Below are 15,177 nucleotides of genomic sequence, written 5' to 3' on the forward strand. Positions count from 1 at the left end.
GTACAGGAAAGAAAGAGCAAGAAATAATTAGTTCCCTGTATGAGGTGGCATGACCTCAATCCCATCACGTAGCTGCAGTAAGAGTAATGCATTTTACTAGAAGTCAACTTAAAATTGTAGGGGGAAAAAAGCACTAAAGAACGATCCTTTACAAGAAACTATGACCAAGATGAGCACTTAAAAAATGTTAACAAATTTCCACTTTCAAATACATTAATTTTTCTACACTGAGATATAACTGAAGGAATAAAAGAGATCAGGAGAAGCAAAAGGCTTGAGCTTTTTCTAAGCTCTGCTGTAGTTTTTTCATTAGATAACCTTGACCAAGTCATTTAATGTTGATATGACAGACATCTTTTTAACCCATTAGACTGGCTGAGAAAGAAGATGAGGAACTGACAAAGTGGGGAGGACCTCAGGACAGCAGACAGGCAAGCCAAGAGAGACCGGAAAAGTGGACTGAAAGGTCAATGTGGCTGGAGAGGCGTGAGCAAGGAGAGCAGATTTAGAGAGGTAATCGGGGCCAGACTGTGGAGGGCCTTGTAAGCAAGGGAAATCATCTAGGATTTTATTCTCAGTGGTAGGAGAAGTCAGAGCACTGGAGTAACAAATTGGACTTTGTTTTGAAAGGATGACTCTAACTGCTGTGTGCAGAATAGAAAGGTGCAAGAGTGGAGGCAGGAGACCAATTAAGAGGACATGAAAACAATCCAGGCAAGAGATGATGGTGGTTGGATCAACATGGTAGCAGAAGAGGTAGCGAAAAGTGGTCAGATTTTGGATTTATTTTGAAAGTAGAACTAACATTTGCTTGGTGGATTGATATAGGGTACGAGAAAAAGAGAGGAATGAAAGATGACGTAGTAAATACTGTTATACTCTGTGTAGCTTCTCCTTCAGAAGTGAAGGACTTATTCCTCAGATGCTGGGGTTGTTGCTGGCAGATAGCTCTCAGCTGTCAAACTCTTTAGGAAGTGGCTTGGCTGAAGAAATCCAGGCTCATGCCCCCTTCCCAGGGCAGTCTCTATCTCATGACTGCTTGACATGGGGGTATAAACACTGTAGTTCTCTAGGGCTCAGTCCTTGACCTACTTATCTATATTGACTTCCCAGATGATATCATTTAGTCTCATGGCCTCTTGCCCCAACTTGGGACAATCACAATGAGCCAGCTGAGCTTCAGAACTCCCCATGAGGTTGGCTGAGGCTTTTGTTAAGACTGCACTGCAGCTGAAATTGCCTCTCTGTCCTTCTTCCTTCTCTTCCCTTCTGGAGCTGTTGATCCTAAAAGTAGTCCCTAATAAACTCCCAGCTTGCTAATCCTTCTCTCAGTCACTTTCCAGAGAACTTAAACTGCAAATGACTTCAAGGTTTCTGGCCTAAATGGTCAAACTGCCATTTAATGACTTAGAGAAGAAGTTGTTTGTTGTGGCTAACAGATATCAGGAGACTGGTGTTAGTTATATTCAGTTTGAAATGCCTACTAAATATCTAAGTGGAGGGGAAGTCTGACCTGGAGATAACATTTGGGAGTCACAAGCATACAGACAGTATTTAAAGCCATGAGACACCATCTAAGGAGTGTGCGTAGATGACAAGTCCAAACACTGAGCCCTAGAGACCGCAATGTTTAGTGGCACAGCAATGGAGAGCAATCAGTAAAGGAAACTGAGAAGGCCCAGCAGTGAGGCAGGAGGAAAAGCAGACACCCAAAGCAAGAAAGTGGAAAATAGTTTCAAACACCATGTCAAACGCTTCTGATGGTCAAGTAAGATATGTACTGAGAACTGACTGCTGAATTTAGCAGAGTCAAAGACTTTGAGAAGAGCTGAATGAGCGAGTCTGATTAGAGTGAGCTTAAGAGAGAACAGGAGTAAAGGAATGAGAGACAGCAAAGAAAGATAACTTTTCAGGAGCTCTTAATAGAGAAACAGGATGCATGAACTCAACTTTTAGAAGGAAAAGAAATGCATACATGGTTCTAAAATGTGAACCATATTTCTGGAAGGAAAAATAAATAAATTTATGCTTATATAAAACAAAATCTGAAAGTATATACATCAAAATGTTATTGTGGGGTGATGAGATTATGAATAATTTTTTCTTCTTTATGTTCATTTTTACTTTCCAAATTTTCAATAATGAATACAGGCTGCTTGTACAATTAAAAAAAGGAGGACTAAATAAAAGAAGCCAAGGAAATTATTAGAGCTTAAAAAATTAGTCAGGGAGCCAGATCTGGTCATTTATATGAGATATTTTTTTTGAACAGCTTCTTATAAATTTCCACTTGGTAATAATTCCATGGCAATTAATTTATTCAACAAACACTTCAGCAGCTACTATGTGCCAGGAACTTTTCAAATGAACAGGTCAAGTTCTGTCCTTCATCGCAAAGATGCTAATCTATCAATGTACCAGTACTGTGAGGAATATGATAAAATATTCCAAGTTTCAAAAAAACAATCCCCTCCTCCAGGTTGTGAGGGGAGGAAGGGAATCAAATTAAGTATACATACTATCATGGACAAATTTTATATATACAGAAAAAAATACACACACACAGGGGAATATATAAAGGAATAAGGGATATATAGGGGAACATACACAAAGGAATAGGGGATTTAACTGAGGAAGAACAGTTGGTTTTAAGGTTTCTCTCAGGAGACCAAAATTTTTACTAGATGCACGCTTTATTCCCTGATATTTCTATGAGTTATTTACTTACCTTAGGGAGCTCCAAAATTTCAAATTTTCAGCATAAAAACATAAATTGATGATGTTTCATGAACTGTGATTCCCACTGTAGTCACAAAGCTCATCAACCCTAAAAGCAGGTACTGTATCTAAGCAACTTTTTCCTTTCAGTTTTGCCCAGCTGGAAAAGAAGACTCAGGAAAAGCTACTTAAACTCTAGCATCTAGCTGAGGCTCGTACCCTAAAATACTGACCTGCTTCTGAGTAAGTCAGTCTGTACATGTAAAAACATCACAACTCTTCTGAAAGAACTAGGTAATTCTGAGGATACAAATTTAATATTTGGGGGCTGCATACAGAAAAGTAGACAGGGAAAAAATAAAAAACTTGCTCATGTTATTCAGCACATTTCTGCAGCGAAAATCATGCTTTCTAAATTCATAGGAAATTTAGGCTTTATATTACACAATTTTAAACAGAATAAAACTGCTATCATAGTATTTGAACATATTATTTGGTTTAAATTAGTATATGTGTCATGAGCAAGCACAAAATTATAACTGCACCCCTCGGCATCCCCCCAATAAAACACAAACAAAGGCCCTTTAAACTTACAAACAGTATACTGATAGTGCATTACATTAGGATATACAGATATAAGGCAATTCAGAACCATTTTCTGACAACACTGGTGGGCCACAGAAATGTTTAGATCCATAAAAATGAGATTACAATAAGAAACAACTATATCATCAAACAGATGGAGTAATGGTTATATTTTTCCAATAAAATTTCCAAAAGCAGAAACAGTGGGATTCCACTAGTTTATTCAGCTATTTGAAAAACCTTACAAATTAGTTTGCATTATTCTATTCAGAAAGTATATATAAACAACAGAAATCAAAATCATTTTCCTTCTAAAATTAGCATTAAATGTGGTAATGCCATATAGGATCACAGGAAATATGAAATGAACCAAGTTAAACAAAAGTTTTCATGAGCTAATTTACTCAATCAATGACTTGAAACACAAAAACTCCTCCAGACAAGCAGAGAAGAACCATATCATTCCATAGTCTTAAGAGAAGAAATACATTTACCACAAACCATAAATTTTTATTATGTACAATAATCTATTTGATTTATAGAGCCACAGAAGGATGATTTCAATTAGTGTCATTTCCATGGATTTCACTTAACCATAAAACAAGAGAAGTCTAATTTTTAAAAACTATATTCAAGTAAAACGATAAATTCACAAATAGAAAAATAAAAGTTTCAAAAGATGATGAACGACTTGGGTTTTTTCCCTAGGAAAAAAAACCAGGGATAATTAGGCATTAGCTGAGTCAATAATATACATAAATACTTAGAAAATCAAGCAAAAGGGTACTAGTTTAAAATAGTAGACTGAATAATAAAGGACTTTTGCTTTCCAAAGTCCCTTTGAAATGAGAAAAGAGATATTTTATTTTATTTTTATTTTTTTTAAAGATTTTATTTTTTCCTTTTTCTCCCCAAAGCCCCCTGGTACATAGTTGTGTATTCTTCGTTGTGGGTTCTTCTAGCTGTGGCATGTGGGACGCTGCCTCAGCGTGGTCTGATGAGCAGTGCCATGTCCGCGCCCAGGATTCGAACCAACGAAACACTGGGCCACCTGCAGTGGAGCGCGCGAACTTAACCACTCGGCCACGGGGCCAGCCCCAGAAAAGAGATATTTTAAACAAGAAGAATCCATAATAAACCTAGAAAACAAGAAATGGGACAAGTAGCAAATCAGAAAGTTTAAAGAAGTCCCAGAAGATTGAAAATAGATAAGATGGCACATACAGAAAAATCAGAGCAGCCCCAATCACCAGAGGAAAGAAAGAAAACCTTCTCAGGAAATCAAGAAGAAAACACTAAATTCAGAGTCAACAAATACAATAAATAGTATCAGGGTAATTAATTAAACCAGAACAGCAGAAATAAACCATTCCTAACTCCATTAATACAGCACATAAGTGGCCTGCAACCTGCCACTTTAGCCCTCAGGCTAAGAAAGAGAATCACATATGGATGCATCTTATTGTGAATCTTAGGTCCCAAGATAAGCAGAGGGGAGTAAGAGGAGATCATGTTTCAGAACCCAGAAGGTTGGAGAAGGGGACAGTTATGCCAAGGAGTAAAACACACATAGTACTCAACTGCTCCTGCACTCTGGAGGTCCCAAGGCTGCCTTTGGGCTCCTTGCTTTGGAAGACGTGACTGTTGACATAACCTACAAATGTATTCACAGTCCACTATCAATCCTCTCATTCAATTAAACTGCTGAAGCAAGCCTACCAAACTGCTGAGGAAGGCCGCTTCTGTTAATCAACTTAGTCCTCATAAACATAAACCAACAACCAAGGACCACCAGACATTTGAACAAATCTAGTATCATGGGGGAAAAAAAATAGAACCAAGATGAACAAACAACAATTGCTTTTGAAGGAAGAAGATTAATCAGGAAGCAGAAGAGAACTTGAAAAAATTCAAATTAGTGTCTTTAGAGATATTCAAAAGGACAGCATGTCCATAAAAGAATAAGTTACTATGAAAAAGAAACAACAAAAATTCTTGGAAAGGAAAAAATTATTGATGTAAAAAATTTAGTGAGTGGACTACATAAGAGAATGGCCATTGGTAAAGGCCAACCTGGTGATCTGGAAAATAATCTCTGGAAATACTGAGAAATGCACAACAAAAAGAGAAGAAGATAGAAAATAAGAAACAGTGTTAAGAGACATAAAGGATAGACTCAGAGGTCCAACATCTCTCTAATAAGAGTTCCAGGAGGAGAGAAGAGAAACAATGGAAGGAAAAAATATAAGAGAATATTACCAAAAAAAAGATAGACAATTTTCACATAAGGCTCACTAAGAATACCTGTGAAATTTCAGAACATCAACAATAAGGAGAAAACCCTCGAAACTTCCAGAGCTAAACAAACAAACAAAAATCACCAAAAACTTAAAACCAAAAGCACAAAGAACAAAAGAAAACCAAAACAGGCTGCACACAAAGGAATAAGAACACCAGAAAATCTGGCTGAGAGTCTGAGTACAAAAAATCTGGCTAAGAGTATGGAGGAAAGTATGAATATGGACACTGAGGTTCAGTCTGAGCAGAGATTCCTGTACTCCCCTGCTATTAGCTCCACCAGATTCCAAGGAGCCAGCAGCTAAGTGATAATTAACAGTGAGACAAAAGAAACAAATTGTTTAACAGAGAAGAACTTAAAACATTTACCATCCATGCATTCCATATGAAAAAACGAGGCAGTATTCCAGCAAAATGAAAAAAAAAAGTATGAGAAAAATAAAGATGAGATTTAAGAACAAGAGGATGCTAAAGTGTAGAGGAAGCAAATAAAATTTAAGAAAAAACTGAAAAGAGAACCCATAGGAACCTGAGCCTTGAACATTCTCCTTTGAGCGACAGAGATTTAGTGGCATACAATTACAGATCCTATTTTTCAGTAACTATATTTGGTTCAATAATGAATCATATTTACAAAATCAAAACACTGTAAACACGGTGTTTATAAAGTTTGACTTTCTGGAATCATTAGTGCCAAGAGAAAGTATGCACATATTTCATTTCTTAATTTCCCTGGAATGATTAATATTTAAAGAATTGTTTAAAAAAACTCATATTTTCACTGAGGTATAAGTATGATGATGATGATAAAGATATTCTAAAATGTTTCACTGCAAACTGCAAGAGTAGTACTTTGTGAAAAAGGGGCCATATTTCCTAACTTGAAGCCCAGAAAGGAGAGAAAAAGGGGGGCATGCATCAATTCCCTCTCTTCAAGAAGTGTAGGTGGCAGGGTCCGTATACCCACGACAATCTCAAACTACTCTACCTTATCTGTGAGCCTCCACAGAGCCGTGAAAATTTTCTCATTTTCTTCCTCTCTTCCTTTACAACAGTAAATGAATAATGTAGGTCTACAAAGCTTGGGAGTCTTGTATTTATGGTATAAATATATCTACTAAAGATCACCATAACAGAAAAGAACTGATTCCTGAAATTCTCTCCATTTATTATCTATAAACATATGGAAATACATAAACAATGTTCATTTAACAAACTACGTCACTATTTCCATTCCTGTTGCTCAATTTGAAGCCACCTCATCTTACTGGACTATCTCAATACTCTCTTAACTGGTTCACAGCTTCTACTCTTACTCATTCTAGTCTATACTCTATGCAACAGGCAGGGTGATAAGCTAAAATGAAAATCACATTGCCCCCATGTTCAAAACCTTCCAAAGGCTTTCCGTCAGACTTAAAGCGAAATTTCCAGCTTTTATCATAGTCTACTAGGCTCTAAGTGATCTGGGCCCAAACTACCACTATTCCCTTTGCATACTCCACTGGAGTTACTCTTGCTCATCCCCACCTCTGGACATCTGCAGTGTTCCTGCCACCTAGAAAGCTCTTTCTTCACATGATGTGCTCCCTTATCTTCTCAGACAGGCTTTCCCTGACCTATCTAATATAGATTCCTCTCTGCTATTATTCTTTAACCTCTTACCCTGATTTAGTTTTCTTAAAAGCATTCAACATTTCTACATATTATATATCTTACTTATTCATTTGTTAATTGTCTCCACAAAATGTAAGCTTCTATAGAGGGCAGTGTCTTTGTCCCATCCATAAGTATATCCCACTCCTCACAAGAATATCTGGTATGTAGTAGATGCTTAATGAATATTTATTGAATGAATGCTAAATACCTAGTAATATGTCAGCCAGATAAAACATAAGTGATAAAACAAAAAATAAACACACGCTCCCTCTAATCAACAGACATGCATTTATAAGTCTGCAAAATCCCTTACAGTTCTTTTGAACCTGAGTTTATTTGTCAGTATGTCATCCTTTGAAGGTGGGGGTCATTGTGCTGACTGACTAAGCTTCACAAGCCTCTAATGCGTTGCTAAAACAAGCCATTCATTCTCAAACTGCTACAAGCCAAGCTGATCTATCCCAGATCTGCTTCTCTTTCCCAGAGGTCAATGTTTATGCTGTACTGCTTGCTTGAGTTTTCTTTGCATGGTCTCCAGTGGTCAAGACCACAGTTCACTACACCATAGCTTTTTAGACAGCTACTATCATTTATTCTTCACTTATATTCAGCTCAGCAGAGTAGCTACAATGTTGGCAGATGAATGTGTAAGTCCATCAGGATATCAGAGTCGGAATCTTATAATTTTATGTTTGAGATGGTCAGCTGCGGTGGCATAAGGGGACTAGTTTCAAATTTCAAGATGAAATAAACTCTTGGCTAAGCTCCAGCAGAACAGGGACCATTTGTTCACCACCTAGGCCTCGCTCTTGGCACAGGGATTGATATATGGCGGACAATCACCAAATGAATAAAAGAATACTAACTAAACAACAAAAATAAATTACCTCAAAGTTTATATAACACTACTAAAGGAACATAACAATTAGATGTCAAAACCAAGAATAAGGTTAGACATAAAAATAACGTGACCAAGAAACTAAATTAATAAATTAGACAAACTCCCTGATGATGTAACAAAGGAAGTAAACTTCTACAAACACTGGAAAATCCAAGACGTTTTTCTATCCAAGACATAATTACTATCAAATATGGCATATAAACAAAAATCGAAATTAGCTTTCTAACTAAAGCCATCTTTAACTTACAGGAGCTGAAATCTTCTTGGCGGCATCTGTGATTACTTGTTCTAGAGGTTTCCAGATCTGAAATGCATAGCGACCTAAATAGCAACAGGAATAAAAGGAAATATATTTTCTATAATGAAAGTCAATACCCACAAGGTGCTTAGTACAGGATTTATTAATAGTTTGCTTTCTATATGTTATTTCAATAACTATTTCAAAATTCACCAGAAAGATAGCCATATTTTTTCGAATTTATTTATTGAATGGAGGACAGAATTTCATTTTAATATAATTACAATGGCTATTAAACTTGTCAAGTTTTAGTTCATAATTATAAAATTAGAAAATTTCAATGTTTATGTATAGTATCTTATATTTATACTGTTGTAGATCACCAAAAAATAACATCCTAGTACTCTTTTCACAACAAACTGTCTATGAAGTCCTTTTATCTATAAGGATATTCATTAATCTAAAATGATTAACTATATTGTTTTTCACAGTGACAATCACTTTGAAATATATAGCGAACAAATACTGTTTATGATCTATACAACATAGGCGTGATTTTAATGGAGTTACCTTTAAAGTAAAACAGCTATTATGTAGGAAATATTTACTAAGGATGGTCATTATCAATTTCCCACTGAGGATGATTACTCTTCTAAAAACTTATTTTATTTTAGTGCTTTCCTTTCTTAGGCATCCTAACAATAAAAACTCCCCTGAGTCTTGACAACTAAGAATAGCAAAACAGGCCCTAAATTGTTTTGAGGGCATAGAACAAGAATAAAATATATCCGGGCAATTTACCTTTTACATCCTAATCAGAATGTGTGTCTACTAATACTGCTGTCTCTTTTCCAAAAAGTCTTGCTAGAAAACTAGTTATGACACCCTGGACTTCAATTCAATTTCTAACCATAAACCTATTGGTAAATCAAGATTTTCACTGGGAAAGTTCAACTACATAGATCTTTTAGAATAAGTTACTTATCTAAACATACTGTTGTTCCTGTGCAAACAATATGTTACGGTGAAAAACAGGATGCTAGAAAAGGGAAGACGCGAAGTAGTCAATCTACGTAGGAGATAAAAAGCTCTTGAGATCAAGGAGAACATCAAATAAAGTGAAATTAAATGAAGTTGAAACCCAACTTATCTAAATCTCTTACCATATAGATGTCAACTTCCATTTGATTCTACAATATTATAAAATATAGCTTTTAAATCACCTCAAAATTCCTTCAAAACCACAATCAGATTGTCTCAATGTAAAAAAGCAATTAAAGGCTTCAAGAAGTGACATCTATAGGTTTATTTTAATCATAAACCAGAAGACCTGGTTCCAACAAGTCTAAGTACTTTCTCCTAAATTCTATTCTTCAGCTGTATTTGGCTCTGGAAGAGATCTGCCTGTTATCTAATATTCTAATTAGTAACACGAATTTGTTTGACAACAGTGTGGTATGTACAGAATACACAAACCAATTCTCATTTTAGAAAGACGGCCCTGGCAAAAGCACATTGTTCTCTCCTCTCAAATAAAAATCTTACATTTGAATTTGAATAAGCTATGCCCATCCTGCGATAATAATTAATACTATAATTATTTTACCTTCATGGGCTAGTTTGTCAGAATTCCTCTTCAGATATGATTTTCTCCTCATGAAAGCTCAGTAATTAGTTAACTATAGTTATATAATGAGATACAAGACCTTGATGGCACAAAGACCAAGAGAATCTGAGCCACTGATCTTGATTTTAAAGTTCTTATTTGTTGAGATGCTTTAAATGAGACTTGTGTGAAATTAAACACCGTGCAAAACAAAAAATCTTTTCTCATTTTTCTATAGGATCTTACTAAACACAATGTAAGCTTCACCTAAAAAGAAGATCCAATTAACAAGATTAAATCCATGGACCTTAGAGACATAAATGCTAAAACAAAAAATGTAAATCTTTATCAACAAGGAAATGCTCTCAGATTAGTATTTAATTAGGGAATAACTACACAGTTTAAAACTATAAGTTGAGGACTGGAAGAGACAGCAATTTTGCTTTAAATCTTTATAACTATTCTTTCTTAAAAGGTGATTTTTGTCAGTAAAAGAAATTCTCCTGGGTTTATCAAAGACATTACAACAATGTGTTAAAAATAGGTAATAAATACACTACAGGGAATAACTATGCTCATGAGAAAAAACTGACACTCAGCAAATGTGTAATCCCAGCTGCAAGAAAAAATAAACACGGGAGAATAAAGGAACTCCATACCATTATATTGCTCCATACTCAAGATTTTTTTAATGGTACACTATAGCTCAAACCAAAAAAATGCCAGGAAGACCAACTATTATTGGGGCTAGTTTTCCTAGCTTTTGTATCATTAATTTTCTTCCGTACAAAGTTCATCTAGATTTTGTACACTGACAAATGTTCAGTGACTACAAACAGTGAAAAGAATGGAAATATATAATGTCTTAAAACCAAAAACCTAAGAATACTAAGAGTCTGCTCATGACTCACTTTAGAAGCTATTTGGAAATGTTTTTCCTGCAACACATTGATACGTATCCTTTATTTATCTTACCTGCAAAAGCAAGAGCTGCAACACCCAGTCCTACAGCTATCAAACTTCTTGCCTAGGGAAGAAAAAATGATTATCACTTAAGAGTGTCACACACTGGGTTTTAAAAGTAAATAATTTTAAATAATGAGAATAGTTACATTAAAGACTACATTTTCTTCAAACTCTGCTTTAAGAAAATCCGCAGTGTCTATGGGATTATATCTGCTGTGCCCTGTGATCAGCTAATTTTCAGTTAACTACTATAATTCTAGATATCATTTAATATCCATATATTTGAATTCACTCTAACCAAGAGCTTTTATGTTACCCATTGCTAAAATGTTTTCTATAGACTGTTCTTAATATTGTGGGTTTAATATATTTATCTCCTATAAAGATATAAGACACATATTTCCTCTTCCATTACATTTGTGATGCTTGGTGGCATCTGCTACACTTAAAAATTTGATGAAACATTAGATCCATCTTTAGTAAAGTCAAACTGTCAAAAATTAGCAAAAATGGTGAATAATTTACAAGCTATTTTATTTCTACCTTTCTAGACCAACGTAAAAATTTTAAAGAGCCATGAGTTCTGAATCTAAACTTATGAGCTCATTCCAATAAAATTCTATTTTAAATTAGTTATATATGCCATATTATTCTATGCTTTTCTCCTTAAACAACTCAGGAAAATATTTAAGTCACAACAGAAAAAGGTTTATGTAGCAGAGGTCAATGGTTGTCCCCCAATATCCATTCTCCCTTTCTTCTATAGGATCAGGAATTCCCAATTTTAGCCAGACATGTATTTGCAAGCCTCCTTTAGAAGTAAGTATGGCTATGTTCACTAAGTGTTGGCTTATAGGACATAAGCAGAGTGGTGTCTGCAACTTCTGAGAAGTTCTTCAGGGGCTGAAGGGAACGTCCTTCTCCTTTACCATTCCTCCTTCCTCCTGGCTGGAATGTAGACCTTATACCTGGGGCAGCCATCTTGAATAAAGAAGGAAGAACAATGAGATGAAAAGAGACTGTGTCCTGGATGATCACTGAGCTGCCACACCACCCGTGGACTGCCTCTATTTACATGAGATAAAAATAAAATTCTACCTTCCTAAGCCACTGTTACTTTCAGTTTTCAGGCACTTGCAGCCAAATCAAATTTTGATGGATACAGAATTAAGGAAAGAAAGCACAGAAATGTTTTTGTCTGATTAGTGGTGAGAGATGTAAATCCAGCAAAGATCCATACGATCTAGCAAAGATTTTTAAAAAGCTAGAATCATCTCACTAGGGAACAGAATGGATTCATTTCACATTGGTACAGAAGTCGTAAAAAGGAGGCTGAGACTGAAGGGATGCCAACACCAAAAAGCCCTACAGCCCTCAGTCTTCAAGTTCCACAGGGGAATACAAGTCTTAGGAAACCAGAGCCCTAAATCTTCAAGGGAAGACTCTATGAGAAACATCAGTAACAAAGGGCAGCTCTACAATGGTGCTCTAACTTAATATCCAGTAGCTCTATCTTAGAAATCTAGAGCTCTTCATAGACAGTATGAAAAAGCTCACCTAGGCTTCTCCTTAGCCCCAGCTCTAAGATATACCTTCTCACCATCCAATTACACTAGGGCAGTTTCAATAAAGGAAGATTCTTTGCCCGGCACAGGAAGGAAAGCCTAGAGCTAGCTGTCCAGAGAGGCAAAATAGTCTTCAAGGTTCCTTTCAGGTCATCTAGACTTAACTATTCCTGAACAGAACGGAGGTTAGTACTGATTTAAAGATGTTCTGTTGAGGTAAATTGCTGTCACTTTCTGGAACTTCCCTAAGCTATATATTTTGAGTTTTCCAGTCTTATCTTGGGTCACTTTAAGGACCCTCAGTCCAACCAAACTACTCAACTGTTTCATGTGTAAATTTATTTCCTTCCTTATAACTTTGTTTATTCTTTCATCTGACTAGAAGTATTTCTCTTGGCCTACCCATATCCAATCTATTCTTAATATTTTAGCCCGAATCTGCCACAGAATGGGAAAAATCATTTGCAACAAATGACAGACAATGAGCACATATCCAAAAATACATACAGAATTCCTCCACATTAATAAGAAGAAGACAGACAACCCAATAAAAAATGGGCAAAAGACTGGGTCAGGGACTTCATAGAAAAAAATCAAAATGGCTAATAAACATATGAAAAGGTGCTCAACTTCAAGAGTAACTAGGGAATACTAACAATAACAACAACAAAACCAAAAGGGTGTAGAAATAATAATATAAGAATATAAAGATCTCTGGCCTTTGTGGAACTTGTTCTGTCCACTGATGCATCCCAAGCACCAAGCAACAGTATCTACACTTCCTGGGGTTACCATGAGGATAAAATGTAATAATGTATATAAAGGATTTAGCACAGAGACTTGGCACATGGTAAACAGTCAGTGAATGTGAATTGCTCTTAATATTATCAATAAAAATAACTAGCTTTATTGAATCTAAGTGACATAACAGAGGTACGAGCATTGTTCCATAACCCTTAAATTTGTCTGAGTAAGAGAAGATTCATAGAAGAGGTTTTAGAGATAGGTCCTAGAAAATGAATTGGTTGTCTCTAGATTAAATAATCCAAATTTTTACATTTTGAAAAATGCATATTTGAAAAATATAGTCTTGAGAAGATGAGTTATTCTAATTTCACATTTTAGATTGAAAATTATTATATCATTTTTACTACTTCAACTATTCAAAATATGTAGAGGAAACAGAGAGTTGCCTTTACAATTCCAAATAGATTTTTATTTCAAGGCATTTATATCAGAAACCGTAAACCATTAGGAATTTGATTGTTTTCTACTTTAACAAAAATTGTGTTTAACAATAAAAATTCAATTTAATCTAACAAATAAATACTGAGTGCTCTGCTGATTATTCTCCATTTGTCCCTCCAGATCCACTCTCCACCCTTCTCTGCCTTGATTGGTACCTCTGCCTCCCCTTATCTCTAAGGACTACGTTACCCAGTTCTCACTTGCCCTCTAGTTTCTGGTTGGGTTTTGCCAATGAGAGGAAGTGTCCAACAGAACTCCATGAATGGGTTACTAATCCCAGGGGAGGACTCCAAACACTACTTTGCATTGCACCTTGCTATCAAAGTTGCCAAGGAAAACACAACACAGTCAAGCACTGGACAGAACAATGCTTTACTCGCAGAGAGAAGAGACAGAGTAAGGTCAGCTCTAATCAGTCCCTCATGGCTAGTGAGTGCCCCCTATCAGGCCCCGCAGCAAGCACTGAAAGGGAAATAGGCCAAGGGAACCACTCTTGGGCTGCAACAGAAGGACCACTCCCCCTCTCCATGTCACCCCACCCCTTGAGTCTGAAACACTGAAAGCAAGAGCATGCATGAGGGCCACTGACTATGCGCTCAAACAGAACAAAGGAATACTCTCTGAGCCTGACACAAGGAAAAGTTATCCCAAAAAAGTGGTAAATACAGCACAGGCTGTGTGGGCTCCTTATCTCTTGGTAAGGAAGTGTTACAAGCCCAAAGCCCACTCTTACGTGGCCAAGCAGGGTTGAAAGACTGTACATGAGACTGTCTTTCCAAACAGAAATCATCAGCAGAAGAGCTAGAGCTGAAGGAGACAGAAATAATGGTAGCATTTATTCCTTGCTATGTTTCCTCTTTGGCCACAGCTCCTGTTGAGCGGCTCCTCTTTCATGCCTACAAATTCACTGCGTTCTGTAACATAGTTTTGACAAACAAATGGCAAGCAATAGGATATCGGAGTATATGAGGAAGCCATTTGGTGTAAACCTAATTCGGCCTGACCTTGTTTTTCCAAAAGGGCCTGATGTGGGCCTTGAACATGCATTATATATCTGCTTTAAGCATTTACTATGGCCCAAAGACAAGAACAAATGGCCTTAAGGTAAAGATGCAACTTCCCCCACACTGGCATTTCCTTAAGGATAAGCATCTCTTCCTAGGCTGGGAATTGATTATTGCACCCACCCTGTGACCACACAGCTTGAGACAACAGATGGGCTGCTGTGTCCACCAAGGCAGTGGACTACTACCTGCTGTGTCCATCAATCCCTACGCCGACACAGCAATCTTGGGACTATTGTAAAAGAGACATTTCAATCATATGTGATACATGCTCTTTGATGGTATATAACCACTCTGTACACCCCCACTTCTTTGGTGCCCTTCCTTCC

General features: G+C 36.4%; 1 protein-coding gene across 3 annotated transcripts in view; it reads right to left on the bottom strand.

Annotated features, from left to right (window-relative positions):
- Positions 1 to 15,177, bottom strand: part of DNAJC15 (DnaJ heat shock protein family (Hsp40) member C15) — an 85,696-nt gene that overhangs the window by 47,118 nt on the left and 23,401 nt on the right. For 2 of the 3 annotated variants that reach the window (XM_014838857.3, XM_070480835.1), the window contains exons 2-3: positions 10,981 to 11,032; positions 8,409 to 8,482 (exon numbers count right to left, since the gene is read on the bottom strand). In XM_014838857.3, coding sequence (XP_014694343.3) covers positions 8,409 to 8,482; positions 10,981 to 11,032 — 126 coding nt within the window. Of the gene's footprint in view, positions 1 to 32; positions 4,443 to 8,408; positions 8,483 to 10,980; positions 11,033 to 15,177 lie in introns of those variants that run through there. The other variant, XM_070480836.1, reaches the window with a different exon arrangement.

Source organism: Equus asinus, chromosome 11 (assembly GCF_041296235.1).
Source record: "Equus asinus isolate D_3611 breed Donkey chromosome 11, EquAss-T2T_v2, whole genome shotgun sequence".
NCBI classification, from domain to species: Eukaryota; Metazoa; Chordata; class Mammalia; order Perissodactyla; family Equidae; genus Equus; species Equus asinus.